We start from the raw sequence: 18,117 nt of genomic DNA, 5'->3' as shown, positions 1-18,117 counted from the left end.
CTCAACAAAGCATCTTTTGACACTATCAACGAATCCGATGGCAAATGGGGAGCGCCATTGTATATAGCAGTACACCTCGATAACTAAGAGGCTGTTAAAATGCTGTTGAAGGCTGGTGCTGGCCCTGTTCTGGAGCCCGACTTGCTCTTCGAAAAGTACAATACGACACCTCTAGGGGTAGCTGCCCGGTTAGGTAATATGTAGCTCTTTCTGAAGCTCTGGCAACATGTCGGCTTTGAGATATCACAACTCGATGGCTGCCTCATTGATACAGCAGTGTATGGCCAACCCTCAGCAATTGGAGTCCTGCTGGATTTGTGTCGTGAGAACTGGCCCATGAAGACTAAAGGTCTTGCTTTGAACAGAGCAGCTGAGAACTGGAAAGTCGACAATATTCGATTTCTTCTGTCTCGATGCTTCTTTGATGAGGACATGCTCGACTCTGCTTTGACTCAAGTGCCACCCAAGGTTTGTGTTAGAGACCCAACAGAATCTGAACTCTCTGCACAGTCACAGCCAATCAAACTGCTCATGACCGCTGGGTCCGATCCTAGTGCCTCCTTGCGCTATCTCTCCCGGCCACTTCTTACACAAGCTGCTGCCCACAAGCATCTCCACGAGTGTCTGGAAGCACTCCTTGACAACGGCGCGGACCCTAACGCAGTCGTGAATCCCCAGGGACAAACTGCATTGCATTACCTAGCGGTTAAAGAGCAAAAAGAGGTGCAATATTGGCCAAAGGAGGCCTTAGCTCGGCCAGAAGAGGCCAGAGAGGCTGCTTTCAGAACATTCTTCCGTTTCAACGCTTCGATTCTTCAGCAAGATGTATTTGGAAACACTCCTTTTCACTTTGCAGCATTTACATCCGACCTGAAAGCCTTGCAACTTATGCTCTCAAACTTACCTACCGAATTGGAAAGAAAGGCCGCTTTGATGTTACGGAATCACCAAGGTGAGTCGCTGCTCCATTTTTCATCTAGTGGTGCTCAAATTGATATCGTTGAATACTTGCTATCACAAGAGGTTGGTATTTCTGTTGATGAGGTTACCTTGAGGACATGGACCCCGTTTCTGAGTGCACTGGCGCCTGTGTCAACAACCCTACGGCTTGTTAAGATAAAGACAGCTCAGCTACTTGTCGATCACGACGCCAATCCAACTGTGATCACACATGGTGGCTGGACGGCGTTGCATTGTCTTGCTTTAAAACATGACCGCAATGAAGACGGTGAGTTACAGCCTTTATCGACACACTTGTGTCAGATGGTGTGCTTGTCGATAGCCGGGCGCGATTCGCTTCCGACGGTTTCGATCTCGATCTACCATGGAGGCGCCGTGACATACGAGGCATCTCATATGGCTGTTCGGAATTGCGCTATCTCGAAGACCCTAAGCTATGGGGCAGAGTCGTCTAGTCTGATCTCACACCATTACACGTTGCCGCCCGTACTGGTGCGCTCACTGCTGCAAGAGCTTTGCTCAAGCATGGAGCTGATCCTACAGCTATAGATTCAGGGGGAAACTCCCCTGCTAAATTGGCAGGTGATTCGAAATATCACCGCTGTGCCCATCCAATTGAGAATCGGGACAAGATGATTTCCCTACTAACAGAAGCAGGGGGGTCATATCAAGCAGTGTAAGTACAGCATTGTCTGAACATAGTGCCACGCCATATCTTTTCTATGCTTTTTGGTTTGTATCATACGCGTCAGCTATACAACTGGCTGGCAAATAGCAGGATAAGTACATTCCTATTCGTTCCGTTTGATCGTGAGATACTCTAGTCTATGTTTCGAAAATTACAAATACGGTAGTCCATTTTCATTAGTCGTCAGCCTTGATGTTCTCTCTGGCAACTCCCTTCTCTGCGTCCCATTCATTATCTTCCACGCGCCTGACTGTCCTCGTCTTGACCTGAATACCAATCAAGCCGGTGAATTGGGAAATCATGGAGAATCTCTGGCCTCCTTGTATCTCTGTCCTGACATCTCCATATGTCTTGTCTCCCAGATGCAAGGCAGGTGAGAATATTTTCTTTGTACGCGATCTTGTCAACATTCCCAAGAATCCAGTACTGCGTATGGCTGTCTTCGTTGATTTAGAATTCGTCCCTCTTTTCATGGGGGTGTCGGTGCTGGTGATCAGCAACGCCGATTGATTTTGCACCTCGCTGTCGCTAGGATCCGAGTCGGCGAAGAACTGCCAGACAGGCGAGCATGCCCATAGAATCAAGACAGCAATTTCGATGTCCATCCAGATAAGTCGATCATGGTATTTCCATACCGGTTGCATTTTTGTAAAGAAGTCGACCAAAAGTTGAGCTCGAAGACCAGATACCGCAAGAGCGAATACCCCTAAAAACACTGTAAATCCGTGACTCAGCCAGGACATTATGCTTCGAGGAAATCGACTCGAGATGAGGGATATCATTGTTGCAAAAATGATAATATTCAGAAGTATGTCGATAGCACATGCTGCGTATGCTAGGGAGTCCTGTGGCAAGCATCCTCCCACTTCTTTCTCTTTCTCGTTTAGAGCCCATGCTTCCCAAGAAAATGCGATCGGCGAACATCGAAATACTCGCAGCAAGACCAGAACGACGGAGGATGCAAGTGTGAAAACAATAGTTGTGCCTGTCGCTATCATGTGGTGGTTAGAAAGAGTTGTGCGGAGACAGACGAGCAGTATCGAGACTCTCAACAGACAAGAGCAGGCTATCTCGGCTATTTCGGTCAGGTAAACAAACTGCTTTCATGTTAGAGTCTGCGTTGTAAGCTGGCATTTGATAACATACCTTGAGGGCGTCTGTGATAAACCCAGGGATTGTGCTCGAAACAATTGTGCTGTTGGTTGCAGTGTATGCTAATCGTTCACTTGTAAGTCAGGGTCCTTACGGTGTAGGTTGTGATGGCACTTACAAAGGTGAACAAGCGGGATGAACGCCGTGTATATCAACTAAAGGCTGGTTAGAATCATTCTGAGAGACTCCGAAACTCCAACTTACTCCGCAGACCGTCATCACATAGTCATCCAAAGCAAGTCGTTCATATGTAACCCAGCTCAAGTAAAGTCGAAGCCAAACAAAAGTCCATGCTGGAACCTCTGCAAGCAAGAGGATGTAATGGTCGAATCGATTGTCCTTGGGTTTCACGGCGCATGCGTTGGTATAAATTTTCGCGACTTCTACACATTGTTAATATATTTCTCTTTTCCTTCTCAAGCTCAAGCGGTCATACCGAAGCGCTCAAAATCGGAACATTGGCGCGCGATGCAATTGTCAATTTCATTCTTTAGGCTTTTGTCGTTACAAGTATCGGTGATATTCAATATCGAGTCGCGGTATAGATCGAGACATGGAGACTGGTAAAGGTCAGTAAAGCTCTTAACGCAAAGAGAAACTCGTCAACTCACAGTACAATCCGGTAAGCTTTTGAAAAGCTCAGGTCTTTCGAGACCTAACACTCCAGCAATGAGCCCTAGCGAGCAGATTGCCCATGATGTGAGCTTCATACCAATCCAGTGGCATTAGAGCTTGGCAATTTTAACAGAGTGGACACAGAAAGAAGCACGTTGAGGCTGAAATGGGTGCGAGGTAAAGAGGTTTTCTATTTTGAAATATATACAGAGTTGTCACTCCAATGCAGCAAACCCCAGATCGACGTGGACAAGGGGTCCTCGCTCTCAAATAAGGCAGGCGTCAGCTGCAGGTCGCTGTAATGAGGCTAGTTATGGCTCTGTCGGGGTCGTTACATACTTGTTTTGATATAAAGCCCCCTGCCAATATAGCATGAATAAGGTGAAGCATTGACAATCATCTCAAAATAGTGGACGTGCTCTTGCACGGGCCGACTGGTGGATCAAGTGGATTACTGTTCGCATCAAATGCTCGATCTGCCATCATATCGAGATTTCATTCGGCGATTCCGCTCTGGTTGATGAGTGAAAGTGACAGTGAGCTTCACCGAATTGAAACTCGTGGTCGACGCAAGGACGTTCCTTCAGCCTTGCCTCATGCACAACATTCGTAATCGCCATGAGGCTTCAAGGTTCAACAACAAACTTGAATACGGATCGACCTTGACTGAACCAAAGGCCAGGCTTTCTTGCTAGTCAATTAGTCTGTCCTATTATTCTGCTCTGGCGCTTTCTTGGGCAGTTGTTAGGCTGAGACTAACGCCAGAATTAGACCCCATATCGTACCACAACGCGCAGTACGCTTCATATGAAACAGCGATTCCTGGACAGTTGCAGCAGAGGGTTTGATCCGGTTGTGATTTTCTGCTGATCAAATGTCCGATGATTGAAATATGGAAGGTTGCAGTGTAGCAAACATGAGACTTCCACAAAGCTTCGATATTTCTAGTTGTTAAGCCGAGAATGCCTGTTGATCGACCATGATCAGGAGGATTATCCACTTTGAGAAGCACAATCTAAGACGTTTCCAGAACAATTCCGTTCTTCTGGAGACGTTATGAGTTGATCGCAACGGGCGAGTCAGTTTGCGGTTTCAGGTTGGAATAGCCAATCGCTCTGCTCCGTACATTACGGTTAGCTTGGAGGTTGCTAACTTCTCTAGTGGAACGGACTGTTTGCTTTTTATGTGGGTATCATTTTGATGTTTTGTTTTGAACTATCCGACTTTTCAGATAGAAGTCGCTGTGACTTATCAATCCAATGGCTGACCGAACAAAACCAGATACAACCATATCGAGCAGGTACTACCTAATACATAAGATAAGAGGTTTGTAGTTCCATCGTACTGGGCATGTCTTGTAGAGGATGGTGGCACTTCGGAGCTCCGAAAAACCTGAATGGCTGTAGTTAAGGGCAAGACGAAATGTAGTGAGAGGAACGTTCGGATTGACACATAAATCCTTTCAACAATATCAATCACATGAATTCCCTTTTCTTTTTAAACATGTCAATTGATTGATGGTAGTGTCTTCTTCGAACAGCAACTGATCACCTGACCCTCCAAGCCCAATTCGTATCTCCGCTCGGTACAAGCAAAAACTTCTCCGCAAAAGTTATCAGATGAGATTGATAAAGATTTCTCTTTTCACTTGCTAATGCCCCTCAGGATCGGCCCTCGAGCGATTTCTCCTCCTGCTCCTTCGTAACTCCGAGAGCCACCCGCATCCGCATTGGTATTCGCACAGCATTGGACCAAGCTCCGGCCTGAGCTGCTGGCATTGACTATGACTTCTTCAGACCGAAGTGAGACCCCGGACTCGGACGGTGACCGAAAGCCTGGGGCCCGAGATGACTCGAGCCAGCCCGCCCGCAAACGGCAGCGTGTCCGCCTGAGCTGTCTTGAGTGCCGGCGCCGAAAGCTATCCTGCGATCGAGGCTTTCCGTGTGAGCGTTGCATCAAAAGCGGCACGCCTGATCGCTGTAGCTATGAGTCCCGCAATGGAGAGGTTGTAAATGCCTCGTCGGGCGTCCCGCCTCCGTTTGCCCAACTCGACTCCCGCCGCTTCGTCGATCCCGCGATAGGTCTGTCCCCACGAGACCCCGAACTTATGCGCCAAGATCACGACCGAATCCGTCGATTAGAGCTTGAGATAGCTCACTTGAAGAACCAAATTACCCGACCTGGTGCGTCTTTTGATGGGAGCACCATCGCTGGCACGACTACCTCTCCCCAAACAAAAGATGATCCCAATTCGAACGCCAACGTCGAGGACCCCTCGGTCCGCGAAGTACACGAGTCCATCGAAGCTACCAACATGTCGGGCGAAAAGGGCGAGCTTCGATTCTTTCGAGGCAGAGGATTTCGTACGCGATATTTCGGCCCACACAACGCCAGTATGGCATTCGTTGAGTTGACAGGGCTGTGTCCATTCATGAAGGAGACGGCCGACGAATGGCTCCGTCCAGTCATTCTTCACGATCGTAAAGATCGGAAGAGAAGGCGCGAGGATCGTGAGAAAGTCTTTGAGGACTCCGATATGGAGCTTGAGGCACTATTGCCAAACAAAGAAGAGTCTGATGCTCTCATTGATGTTTACCTCGACCAATTCGAGCAGGTGCATCGCATTGTTCATATTCCCACTTTCAAAAGAGAATATGCGGAATACTGGACACCAGGTTCCAACAAGCGCTACGCTGCTTTCACGGCGCTGATCCTTTCCATGATGGCTGTAGCGAGCTGTGTTCACACTCATGAGAGCCTCAAGTTCATCGGCATGATGTCGAATGCTCGTCACTGGGCAGAGCGATGGATCAAGGCATGCGACGAATGGTCATCAAAGCAGAGCCAAAAGCACCGACGCCTGATTCACTATCAAGTAGCTTGCCTCCTGTACTTGGGCAAGCGAGTCAACACCATCAAAAAGAAGCGTTTCTGGACAGGCTCCGGGGCTTTGATTCAAGATGGAATTGCTGTCGGCTTGCATCGTGAGCCGAGCCATATGGCAGCCAAGATCACTGTCTTTCACCAAGAAATGCGCCGAAGAATTTGGGCAACGGTACAGGAGTTTGACATGCAGGCGTCATTTGACCACTGTCTTCCTACTCTTGTGAGCCAGTTGCATTATGATACCAATGCACCTCGCAATCTAGATGATGACGACTTTGACGAGAGTACCACTGTGCTTCCGCCATCAAAGCCTGTCAAAGAATACACGTTCTCTTCTTTTCAGCATTTGGCTCGCCAGAGTCTGCCTTTGCGCCTGGAGCTCAGTCGTCTTTTGACCGGTCCATCGTCCGAGATTGATTACGACCAAGTCATTCGATACACCAACGACTTGACCCAGGAGATCGATGCACTTCCTTCTTGGGATATGAATCTAGAAAACGTCAGAGGCAAGAAAAATCCTTTAATTGCATACACTCTGTTGCACGTTCAGTTGAGGCAATACATTATCCCCTTGCATCAACCCTATCTCAAACTTCGCAAGCAAAACTCCAAATATCAGTACTCCGAAATCATATACTATAACGCAGCGCGCGATATCGTTTTACTGCATGATAAACTTTACGAGCAAGGCGTTCGAAGCCTCAATTTCCTCCGCGAGGATGCCCTCACAACGGCCATCAACCTCTGCAGCGTTACTATGTTACAGCCGAGAGGTTCCACCAACATGATCATGATCAATTCCCATCATACACTCAAATTGATTGAGAAGTGCATTGCGATGAAAGAAGACCGTCTTTTGCGGTGTGGCAACAATGAGCCATGGGGATATTCTATTATGTGTGCAGCATTAGGATTACTTGAGGCCCACCTGGGTACCAAAGAGCCCGAGGTCGCCAAGTCAACATCAGCGGAGCGCTTTGTCAACTTGCACTATCGGCTCCTTGCTAACCAGGAACCTCCTGTGTCCGGGGAGCAACTGGCAGCCGCCATGAACGGTGTGCCACCAGGAAACATGGGACCCGGGCCTACGCCCAACATACCGCTGCATGACCGGCCAAAGGTAATGAAGCTCGACTTCCAAGGCAGGGCGTTTCCTAATATTGGTATCCAGTCGGTGACCCCTTTCTCATTTACGCCAACGATGCCCGTCGCTGTCCCGATCGACCCGAGTCAGGCCCCGTGGATGATGGGAGGGGATCCCACCCAACCCTTCAACCTGGATCCGAGTCTGGAGTTACTAGGGATAAACCTTAACGAGATTTGGGGCGAGTCCTGGGAACTGGGCTGAAAAAGAAGAAGAACAGTCTCGGGTTGGCTAATGAGTAATAATAATACCTAGCGTGGAAGTCTGTACCTCACGGAGCGATGGAAAAGTATCAGGCCGGGCGTTTTGTTTTCGGGTTTTTTAATTGTCTGTTTGATGATACCATGTATACTGAATCACGACAATACAAGCACTCTTGGGACAAGTCTCGGCGTCAAATGCCAACGACTTCCATGGTGTCTTGGAAAAGCAACTCCTCTCCATATATATCTTGTGGGTTTGAATATTGAGCTCCTTCTTTTAACTGACGAATCTCTCTCCAGAATCATGTGCTAAAGAAATGCAACATCTAACTGCAGTGATGTGTGGTTTACTCACGCTGGCGAAGAGACATGTGGTGCACCCTCGCAAATCTACGGGTTTCAGCACTTGGCAGGCTTCGATCTTGAGTCTTGATTGAAGATGACTGGGCGACTTTGTTCGAACCACTGGCAATCGGGCAATTTTGAAGTAACATTGTTTTCGGGTGTTGGCGTGTGTTTATGATAGTGATTAGGGCCATAGGTCAATTGTGCTGAAAGGACTCCCAGTACGCCAGTGATTACAATCGAGGCCATGTTAGTGAAGCAAAAAATCGGATAAAATAGGTTATACAACCATCAACATGATTAAGTCTATATCTATCAGACAATTAACGTGAAATCACGGAAGTCTTTACTCTTTCGAGGCTCCATTCTCTCGTCAATCAATAAAAACAAGTTGAGGATTTCTTAATATCGAGGCGAGATGTGTAGAAAAGACAAAAATCTCACCCTCCCATGTTAGGAAGGGTTCGACTTCATGATGTCCGCAGGCGAACATCACATTGATTCTGTTGGTCCAAGATGGATTTCTTGACACTACAGGAGCGCGATAGAAAATATGAGTGCTAATTGGTACCTATATATCCAATCAATACAGATGCTATAGTGATCATTACCCTCTAACTAGTACTCCATGATGCATGACTCTCAGCATCGATCATATCCCAAGTAGTATCAATACCAATCTACTCCATCCAAAAGCATACGACACTCTAGTCCAAATCTTTCTTGCGGACAACGATATAACCCTCGTTGATATTCCGTGGGTTGCCGTCCTCCTCATCATATACAAACTCTTCTTCCATGTCTTCCTCATCTGAGGGTTCTGATGGCTGCTCAAACGTGCCTTCGCTCCATAGAATATCTATCAAAGCGTCGGCGATGTGGTTGCCCATCCAGTCGTAGCCTTCTTTTCCCAGATGCACATGATCATCCCAGTATCTTTGGCGATCTTGTTGTGAGAGAGAATGAAATGGAATTTTGGATTTGAGGTCGAATGCGTAGCTGTTGGTTATTAGCGGCATGCACGATAAAAGATCAGGCCAGGGATGATAATGCCGCCGTATTGTGTCCTGGTTTCTCAATATATGCGCATCTACTTACTAGTTCCGGTTCTTGTTCTTGAGAATGCGTTCATTGAGCGCATTCCTTGCTGCCATGGTTCTGTCGTTATCTGCGCTGCATTCTGGGACAGTGAGGGCAAGAACTTTGGCGCCCTTGTCCCGGGCGAGGTCGTAGGTTTTCTTCAGAGACGAGAAAATTACCTCTGGAGGAATACTGAAAGCTATGTCGCTGCAGAGTTGTGAATCAGCCTTTTGTCTTCAGTGCCAATGATGTCGTCGTGCTTATATACTACTCACTTGGTGCCGCCAAGGACAATAGTCCAGTCATATATTCTCCCGCGCCCTGGTCATTTTTAGCTATGTTCGAGTTGAAAATCAACGGGATGAAAGGATGGTATACAGGCAGATTTCACTCTATTCGAGAATCGTTCAGAAGAAGCGGCGTCGCCAGGATAGCCGTTTACAACAATCTCAAAGTCCACCTCTGGAAAGGTGCCCGTGAGTCGATCCTCCAGCTTGTCAGCGTATGGGTGCGACATCATACCCTGGCAAAAATAGCCCGAGGTAAGAGAGTCGCCGAAGCATAGTATACTAAGCTTTTTGCGAGGCATAGTGATGGTTTTTCTGTGGTGTTGTTGTGATGGTCTTGTGAATAAGGTCGGAAGAAGTGGCGGGAGGGGGAATAGTGGTTGAGGTGATGGCGTAGGTTCAGTGTAAGCGGGTAGGCTACAGCGCTGTGTTCACATAGAGATGCTGGGTAGCATGGGTCATGCAAACCTTTGAGTGACCGGTTTCGAGCTTTTTCTGAAAACTTGAATCGCTTTTATGCTGAGGGATAAAGTTGTATTGTCTTTAATTCACTGCTATGTAGAAAGTTTTATTCTGCTGATGCACGTACTCGCGTGATCATTTGTTGATAGTCTTTCATGTCATTGTTCAATTAGTTGGTGACCTTTATAATACAACATCCATCAACATTGCGATGCGCACAGAAAGAAAACCCGTTTCAGACTTCTCAGTGGAATATTTCCATAGTTAGCACATCAGAAAAAAGTATACATCCATCAAGTTTGATCGTTTCACGATTGCAAATCTTCAAAATAGAGTTATCTGCAGGGTAGACTGAGTACTACGAAGGCACGTAGGTTGGTAGTCAATAAAACGTTTATCTTTAACCGCGATAGCACAACATGTTTCGCGAAAACAAAGAAATCGACTACAGATGAGTTACTTTTTAGCCTTTATACAATACCAAGAAGGTTGGGTATCTAGAATCAGGATTGTCAAGGTTATTGTATGACAAAACACGTTAACCTGATATACCAAATTTTGACCGAAGTTTATATCAACTACCGTTGGTGAGATGGCCGAGTTGGTTATGGCGCCAGGTTAAGGTTAACCTTAACACCAATTTCCTGGTGGAGCAATCCTCCTGGGTTCGAGTCCCAGTCTCATCAAAAGATCCTTTTTTTGCCATTCGTGCTGAATTGACAGTAAAGAGAGATAAGAAAAAGTTCCGTTACGCCGCCCGTGCGATGACGGAGCTTTTGCCACGACATCATAGGGAAAATTTTGAGGCTAGTTGAAGCTTCAAACTCAATCCGTACAGCTCTGGCTTGTGATGGATTGAAGCTTCATCCCCTCCAAGAAGCAATAGTTTCCCCTCAAATACAATAATAAACATCCAATTCCCTCCGCAATTATTCGTCATACCTACCAAGCTATGACCAAGTATAAGGCTGATTCCCCTGCAAAAAATTAATAATTTGTAGATAGCTTCCGGTACTGTTACTACCGGCACTTTAGAAAAGACCCACGCTTAAGTGCGGATTCTTGTGTTTTTTTTTTCATCTCTTGGTCCTATCTGCTCCTTCTTTGCCCCGCCCCCTCATCAGCTCGCTATTGCGAAATCGCTACTACCCCGCCAAACTTTTTTCCTTTTGGCCTTTCCTTACTCGCCAGGAGCCCAATCCGCACCCGAATGAGGCGCCTGTTTTCCACTTACAGCTTTTCTTCTTCCTTTTTATCTTCGTCCTCTTCTGTTTTTCGTTTTTTCTCCTCTTCATCCCCCAAAAGCTTCCCTCTTCTAGCTTCCAAGATGTCCTCTCAGCAGAAGATCGCCATCGTCTCGGTCTACGACAAGACCGGTCTGTTGGACCTGGCCAAGGGTCTTGTCCAGCAGAATGTTCGAATTCTCGCCTCTGGAGGTACCTCCAAGATGATCCGAGAGTCTGGCTTCCCTGTCGAGTAGGTGAACTCAATTGTTTATTTCATGCGACAATAAAGCTAATTGACTTTCAACAGGGACGTTTCTGCCATCACCAAGGCCCCTGAGATGCTTGCTGGTCGCGTCAAGACTCTGCACCCTGCCGTCCACGCTGGTATCCTGGCCCGTGACCTCGCCTCTGACGAGAAGGACCTTGCCGACCAGAACATCAACAAGGTTGACTACGTCATCTGCAACCTCTACCCCTTCAAGGACACTGTCGCCAAGATCAACGTCAGCATCCCCGAGGCTGTCGAGGAAATCGATATTGGTGGTGTCACTCTCATCCGCGCCGCCGCCAAGAACCACAAGCGTGTCACCATCCTCAGCGACCCCAACGACTACGCTGGCTTCCTCAAGGAGCTCGAGAAGGGCGATGTCAGCGAGAGCAGCCGCAACCGATACGCTCTCAAGGCCTTCGAGCACACTGCCGACTACGATGCCGCTATCTCCCAGTTTTTCCGCAAGGAGTACGCTGGAAATGGCGACCAGTACAGCGCTCTCCGATACGGCGCCAACCCCCACCAGAAGCCTGCTGCTGCCTACGTTTCCGAGGGCAGCCTTCCCTTCAAGGTCCTCGGTGGCTCTCCTGGTTACATCAACCTCCTCGACGCCCTGAACGCCTGGCCCCTCGTTAAGGAGCTTCAAAAGGCCCTTGGCAAGCCTGCCGCCGCAAGCTTCAAGCACGTCTCCCCTGCTGGTGCTGCCATTGGTCTCCCTCTTACCGAGGAGGAGAAGAAGGTCTACTTTGTCCACGATATCGAGGGCATTGACGAGTCCAGCCTCGCCCAGGCTTACGCTCGTGCCCGTGGTGCCGATCGCATGAGCAGCTTTGGCGACATGATCGCCCTTAGCGATGTCGTTGATGTTCCTACCGCTCGCATCATCTCCAAGGAGGTCTCTGACGGTGTTATTGCCCCTGGCTACGAGGATGCCGCTCTTGAGATTCTCAAGAAGAAGAAGGGTGGCCGATACCTCGTCCTCCAGATCGACCCCGAGTACAACCCTCCCGCCACCGAGACCCGTACTGTCTACGGTATCAACCTCCAGCAGCACCGCAACGATGTTGAGATCACCCCCAAGCACTTCAGCACCATCATCACCCCTAAGGACACTGCTTCCCTCCCCGAGAGCGCTGCTCGCGACCTTACCATCGCTACCATCACTCTCAAATACACTCAGAGTAACTCTGTGTGCTACGCCTACAACGGACAGGTCGTTGGTCTCGGTGCTGGACAGCAGTCCCGAATCCACTGCACTCGTCTTGCCGGCGACAAGGCCGACAACTGGTGGATGCGATTCCACGAGCGCGTTCTCGGCATTAAATGGAAGAAGGGTACCAAGCGTCCCGACAAGAGCAACGCCATCGACCTGCTCGTCAGCGGCCAGCTTCCTAAGGATGGCCCTGAGCGTGAGGCTTTCGAGGGTGTCTTCGAGGAGGTCCCTGCTGCTTTCACTGCCGAGGAGCGTGAGGCTTGGATGAAGCAGCTCAAGAACGTTTGCGTTTCCAGTGACGCTTTCGTAAGTAACATATATCCTAATTCATCAATAATCACTAACATAGAACACAGTTCCCCTTTATTGACAACGTCTTCCGCGTGTCTCAATCAGGAGTCAAGTATGTTGCTGCCCCTGGTGGCAGCCAGAACGACGCTGCTGTCTTTGACACTGCCGAGAAGCTTGGCATTACCTTTGTTGAGCAGAGCATTCGTCTGTTCCACCACTAAGCGATACCTGATGAGAAATTTTGTTTTTTGTTGATATTTGATATGAAAATGGAACCGGAAAAGTAAAGACACGGCTTGCAGAACTTGGCATGGAAATGAGGGATTCCCAGAATTTGTGATCTTTATGGTTGCAATGTTGTATATATGATAGACTTAACGCCGCGCCCAGACGCTCACTTCAACGTGATTATGATGATTTTTGAACTATTTGTACCTTATTGTATCGCCCGTTTGTTTTGTGATTCTACCACTCCAAGGCTTTCATACGTGAGAGGGTGAGCCTGACCAAAAGTATATACTCCCTTTGCTCCATTCCGTGGTTGCTACCCTTCCAATCCCAAATGCAGATAAAAATCAAATGGATCGCAAATCGCAGCATTTTTTTATATCCCAGTCCCATTACCCCTTTATTAGTCTTCGATGTCATCATCGCTGAGCACCAATTTCTGAGCAAGCAACCCTGATACATTCCCATCCTTTATACCCGCGCGCTTCTTTCGAGGGCTCATTTCTTCAGAGGGCTTGTCTGTCGCCCACGCTTCTCCAGGTGCCATATCATCCTCCGCATCGGATTCTTCGTCTGCGGCGTTGATGCCTTTAAACGCTACTACCTTTTCAAGATCGCGGAGACGGAAAGTGGATGTCTTGCGAGCTCGGGCAACATGAGCCATGTACGGCAGACGCTCAAGGAGCATCTCGCGCCGAGCTGCGCTACCGAGTGAAAGTAGAGGAGTGTCCTGGGTCTCATCTTCCTCTTGCTTCTGTTTCTGCAGCTTCATAACAGCCTGTCGGCTCTGTTGCTTGCGTTGCATCCAGGAAGTTTCATCAGAGTTTTGTTGTGGGCGACGGAACGCTGTGGCGCCATCGGTCAGGTTCTTGGTCGCTCCATCATCGCCCTTCAGTAACTTTGTGGACCACATATCCACAAAACCCTCCAGCTCTTCCTTGGCGCGCCAGAGCTTGAGACTAGTTGGGTAGAACATCTTGAAGGCATCACTACCCTTGGACATGGACGACGACTTACGTTTGACAGGGTTGGGTAGAGAGAACAACATGCCACGAACAGCGACCTGGAATGTTATTTCGTCTTGTCGCAATACATGGCTGCCAGAGTCCGGGCTCGAGAAGCCGCCTCTACCACCGAAGAATATGTCTCTTGATGGGGAGAGGAGATCGGCTTGGGATAGGTACTCGATACAATCATTGATATAATCCATCGGTGTTGACAAGTCCATAGGATCTGTGCTCTCGCATGATAGAACGTAATTCTCATGTAACGCCGAGACGAAAGTGTGTGTGTCGGTACCAGTCTCGTCAATTAGAGTGTCCACGGAAACTTCTGACCGTTTTGGTCGTGAATGTTGCGAGAGAAAGCCCGGTAGTCTTTCAGTGGTATCATCCCGCGGAGCAAATTCGTCTCGCTTGTTGTAGACCACCTTTCCAACCGCGTGGAAGATGCCCAGACTCGCTTCGCGTTGTGATATCAACTCCAGACTCTCCTCTTCACCCTGCGTAAGCTTGATAGCATCCTTCGTACCCTTGGTCTGCTTCGAAAAGGCAACCTTGTTGCCCCAATCGCCTTGTTGGTCACCTTTCAAGCAAAGAAACTCAAGCGACGAGGCGGCGTTTCTGATGTCTCCGATCTCACCGAGACGCTTCAGAACCTGGGGACCCGGGGTTTTCCTTCGTCCCGACTTCCGCGCTTCCTTTTGGACGATTAATTCGAGTGCTTTTAGGAGCAAAGATGGCGCGATGGCGTTAAACTCAATCATGCCAACCCCAGGATGCTGTAATATTTCAGGACCAAGGAGCCGATGTGCGGTGAAACTGTCAGCTGAAGCGGATGTCGTTGTAAGATGAGTCTCTGAAATGATCATGACTACTGGTGTCACGGGTCCCTGTTGAGAAGGCTTCGCAAACATGGATAGAGAGGGTGTGTTATGGGCAAGGTATTGCAGAATGGTATTGCGGAAAGATGTCAGTGTAGTCGAAGACTTTGCAAACGTGTTTGGAAACTCCTCAATGAGTATAACTCGTTTAGAATCGCTTTTTCGTGTAGCTTGCGAGCTACTTTGGGAGGATGGTAATGCCGGGACGTCTGTATCTAGCGCTCCGAATTTCCCGCCGCGACCAAGAAATTCTTCGAATTGCGCCGATGCCGAAACGAATCCCAACCCAGAGCTCCCTGCAGGATTTCTCCATTCAAGAAGTTCGTAATCCATGTCGTTCGCCAAAAGTCGCATCGTTGTCGTTTTCCCAGAACCGGCTGCACCTTTGAGGATGAGCAGACGCTGTCGCATGCGTCCTGCTAACACATCATCCAGCCATCTTCTCACATCTGATACTTTCTTCTTGTGTACGGCGAGTTCCTCCAGGTTCTGCGGCCCAAATCGTTCGGACCATGGTCGTGAATCATCGTTAGCGGTGGCAAGGGGTATTGGTTTCTGTGGTTTGATGAACTTCTGGCTAGCGCTGGGAGCGGTCGAGAATGCCGTCTGTGAATCATTTCGTAGCCTCTTTTTAGCGTGTTGACCAACCAGACTCGAAGAACTCGCTTTCTGCTCTGAAATATCATCGTCTTCTGAGATGGGATCACTGATAATATCGTCGAGGGGGACGGATCGTTTGTCCACAGCCGCTGTCTTTGCAGCTCTCTGTGCCTGATTGTAGAAAAGGGTCTTCAAGTCTGCCGTCTTTCCCTTGTCTGCTGCCTTTCCGACATCTTTCGTTCGTTTGGTACTCGGGCTCGTACTGTTGCGCTGGCTTTGATGCGCTCGACGGGGTAGACGGAGGGAGCCATTCTTGGCTGCTGGCTTGTTGGTGAGGACTTTGGGTTTTGTAGGACTTGGAGAAGCTGTAGGGGCGCGGCTTTTCGTAGAGGAACTTGGTGAGGAAAGAAGGAATTTGTTCAAGGTATTAACACGGGGCTGTTCGTCTTCGTCGTCTGAAGCCTCGACGATGTTCCGCCGCCGGCGCTTCGCGGGCGGAGCCATCAGCGCAGATGATGCATTTATAGAGGTAACATAACGGTATAAACAATACGCGATTGAGCTGAAGGAGTCGAATAGTCTGATTTTGCAGGCCCTGGTACAAGTGATGATGACGATGCGATGTTGCTGTTAAGCTGATAGCTGAGCTCTGGAGCCTGCCTTATCGTGAATTGAATTACCAGCCCCACAATGCAGCAGAGACGCAGAGACCCACTTTAATGCACACCCCCTGGAACTGAAGGTTATCGTGATTCACGAACAAAATACCTTAGTAACTAAATAGACATGATGTTATTATTATTATTGTTATTATTATTTTCGGGTTCTTCATAGGCCTCTGTGACCCGTCACTTATTCTCTCCACAGTCAATTGATAAAAGTCTGATCGAATCCCAGCGGTGGTTGTACAGTATAGCCATTCCTATTGACCTGGTATAAAAGCTACTTTCACTTCGTTTCTCATACAATCACATACCCATTAGCCCATATCCTCTCAAAACGCCGCATCAAAATGTCCAACCTTGAAAGTTGTCCACAAACGTAAGGGCTGCTAGGAGGTAGCGGTTGTGAACATCACCCCACGTCCTAGAGGCTTCCTTCAAAGCACGAATTGCTGCCACAGGTTAGATGAAGTCTTTCACTCAGGATAATAAAACTTACCCTTGACATAGTGGGCATCAGTGGCCCAGTCAGAGTTCAAAGCCTTGTCCTCAACATACTTCCAACCTCGCTGTTTAGCATCGCTGTCAACGTTGTCCGGATCGGGAAGAGGCCGGCCCTTCACAATAAAGATGCCTAAGACAAGTAACCACCATTCCCGGACAAGGGTAATGTGGTATTTCTCGGGGATGAACGGAAGCAAAATTCGAACGGCATGACTTGTTGTTAGCAGATGCACAAGCATAAAATTGAATGCGTGAGTGCCTGGCTTAACTGTCGCAACGAGCAGAGCGGCCGCAGCTTCTTGGGACAACTCAAATTGCTTCAGGGCATCGTTAATCTCCCATGCGTTCCAGTATTCCAGAATGATATCCTCATGCTTGTTAAAGAGTTCTTCCATGCCGCTCAGATTGGGGCTAATGGAGTCGAATCGACTATCTTTGGCCAATTTGGTGAGAAGATCTAGTGGTGATGCCGAAGTGAAAGGCGCTTGCTTGGTATATGATGGATTGTCGAGATACTTGTGCAAAAAGTTGTACTGGACACAAGCCATCCCTAAGGCTTCCATGGCAATTTCTTTACAATCCATCTCGAAAGCATAGCCCAAGTGAATAAGCGGGTGTCCAACTATTTGAGTTAGCAATTGAACATTCGTTTCTCATATGAAAGGTGTAGTAGACGTACGGCCACCGATCAGACCATGGAACAAGGGTTCATCACCAGTGAACAAATAGTGTTGCACCTCCTGGCGCCAGTCATATTTGAAACGCATAACAAATTTGTCTTCGAAAAAGTCCACATAAGCACGCTGGTATCTCTTGTCGCCTCTGTGCTGTTCCCAGTCATCCTCACCAAGCTCAGCGGGTGAAGGTACCCATGGGTCCAATTCTCGAATTTCTTTGTCGTAGATGTCGTTCAGTTGAGAAACACTTGCTCCTAATAGATATGCCGAACTAAGGATGTGAGAGTTGTGGTTGTCGTATTGAAGATTGTGATAGACAATGGAGTAGTTGGCATGATTTGCCTTGATCAGATGCTTCAGACATCTCGCCCGTTTGTCCGGGTCTGTCTCAATGTGATGAATCTCAACTGAGGGCACGTTGATAGCCTGGCGATTAGAATAAAGCCCCAATAGTCGATTGACTACGGGCACTTGTGAGAGGATGCCAGACATGATATCGAGATGTTTTGAAGGTGATGAGATTGACAATGTTAATGAGCAGAGAATGACAATGACGTTCAACCAAAAGCCCCAGCAGCGATCAAATTGAGCTTCCGTTGGGGCTTCCAGCGGACACTAACAAATGAAATAGCGGGGCTACTTTTCCTTTGGGGGTCGCGATGTAGTCACACCTTCCCCAATGACATGACGCGTGCACGGACCATCCATTTAATTATCAATCAGACTGAGTCGCGCCTTCTT

General features: G+C 48.3%; 7 protein-coding genes and 1 non-coding gene across 8 annotated transcripts; 4 read left to right on the top strand and 4 right to left on the bottom strand.

Moving 5' to 3' along the window:
- Positions 1–99: 99 nt before the first annotated feature.
- EDB82DRAFT_521586 (ankyrin repeat-containing domain protein) lies at positions 100–1,415 on the top strand (the record flags this gene model as incomplete). The annotated part of the gene is made up of 3 exons (XM_065609085.1): positions 100–193; positions 278–1,228; positions 1,264–1,415. 3 exons carry the CDS (start codon positions 100–102, stop codon positions 1,413–1,415), a joined length of 1,197 nt encoding a protein of 398 aa, XP_065465833.1.
- Positions 1,416–1,824: 409 nt separating this feature from the next.
- Positions 1,825–3,510, bottom strand: EDB82DRAFT_472310 (uncharacterized protein; the record flags this gene model as incomplete). The annotated part of the gene is made up of 6 exons (XM_065607976.1): positions 1,825–2,745; positions 2,795–2,862; positions 2,919–2,955; positions 3,005–3,183; positions 3,237–3,360; positions 3,412–3,510. 6 exons carry the CDS (start codon positions 3,508–3,510, stop codon positions 1,825–1,827), a joined length of 1,428 nt encoding a protein of 475 aa, XP_065465832.1.
- Positions 3,511–5,118: 1,608 nt separating this feature from the next.
- Positions 5,119–7,848, top strand: EDB82DRAFT_89780 (uncharacterized protein). Its single transcript, XM_025727334.2, has one exon. It carries the CDS (start codon positions 5,199–5,201, stop codon positions 7,647–7,649), a length of 2,451 nt encoding a protein of 816 aa, XP_025588418.1. The 5' UTR covers positions 5,119–5,198; the 3' UTR covers positions 7,650–7,848.
- Positions 7,849–8,530: 682 nt separating this feature from the next.
- On the bottom strand, positions 8,531–9,916 carry EDB82DRAFT_490688 (SGNH hydrolase-type esterase domain-containing protein). Its single transcript, XM_025727345.2, has 4 exons — positions 9,452–9,916; positions 9,349–9,394; positions 9,092–9,280; positions 8,531–8,992 (listed from the first exon to the last, which is right to left on the bottom strand). The coding sequence occupies exons 1-4, from the start codon at positions 9,660–9,662 to the stop codon at positions 8,701–8,703; spliced, it is 738 nt and encodes a 245-aa protein (XP_025588419.1). The 5' UTR covers positions 9,663–9,916; the 3' UTR covers positions 8,531–8,700.
- Positions 9,917–10,408: 492 nt separating this feature from the next.
- Positions 10,409–10,508, top strand: EDB82DRAFT_t40. Its single transcript has one exon. It is a non-coding gene; the product is annotated as a tRNA-Leu (tRNA).
- Positions 10,509–11,149: 641 nt separating this feature from the next.
- On the top strand, positions 11,150–13,044 carry EDB82DRAFT_424917 (cytidine deaminase-like protein; the record flags this gene model as incomplete). The annotated part of the gene is made up of 3 exons (XM_025727356.2): positions 11,150–11,298; positions 11,356–12,838; positions 12,889–13,044. 3 exons carry the CDS (start codon positions 11,150–11,152, stop codon positions 13,042–13,044), a joined length of 1,788 nt encoding a protein of 595 aa, XP_025588420.2.
- Positions 13,045–13,253: 209 nt separating this feature from the next.
- On the bottom strand, positions 13,254–16,156 carry EDB82DRAFT_490682 (Rad17 cell cycle checkpoint protein-domain-containing protein). The gene has a single exon (XM_025727367.2). The coding sequence runs from the start codon at positions 16,035–16,037 to the stop codon at positions 13,455–13,457; it is 2,583 nt and encodes an 860-aa protein (XP_025588421.2). The 5' UTR covers positions 16,038–16,156; the 3' UTR covers positions 13,254–13,454.
- Positions 16,157–16,316: 160 nt separating this feature from the next.
- EDB82DRAFT_490680 (uncharacterized protein) lies at positions 16,317–17,976 on the bottom strand. Its single transcript, XM_025727378.2, has 3 exons — positions 17,379–17,976; positions 16,695–17,321; positions 16,317–16,647 (listed from the first exon to the last, which is right to left on the bottom strand). The coding sequence occupies exons 1-3, from the start codon at positions 17,866–17,868 to the stop codon at positions 16,541–16,543; spliced, it is 1,224 nt and encodes a 407-aa protein (XP_025588422.1). The 5' UTR covers positions 17,869–17,976; the 3' UTR covers positions 16,317–16,540.
- Between the last annotated feature and the right edge of the window lie 141 nt (positions 17,977–18,117).

This window comes from Fusarium venenatum, assembly GCF_020744135.1.
Source record: "Fusarium venenatum strain MPI-CAGE-CH-0201 chromosome Unknown EDB82scaffold_1, whole genome shotgun sequence".
Taxonomy (NCBI): Eukaryota; Fungi; Ascomycota; class Sordariomycetes; order Hypocreales; family Nectriaceae; genus Fusarium; species Fusarium venenatum.
Note: the sequence above shows the minus strand (reverse complement) of the source record. Positions and strands in the feature narration are given on the sequence as shown.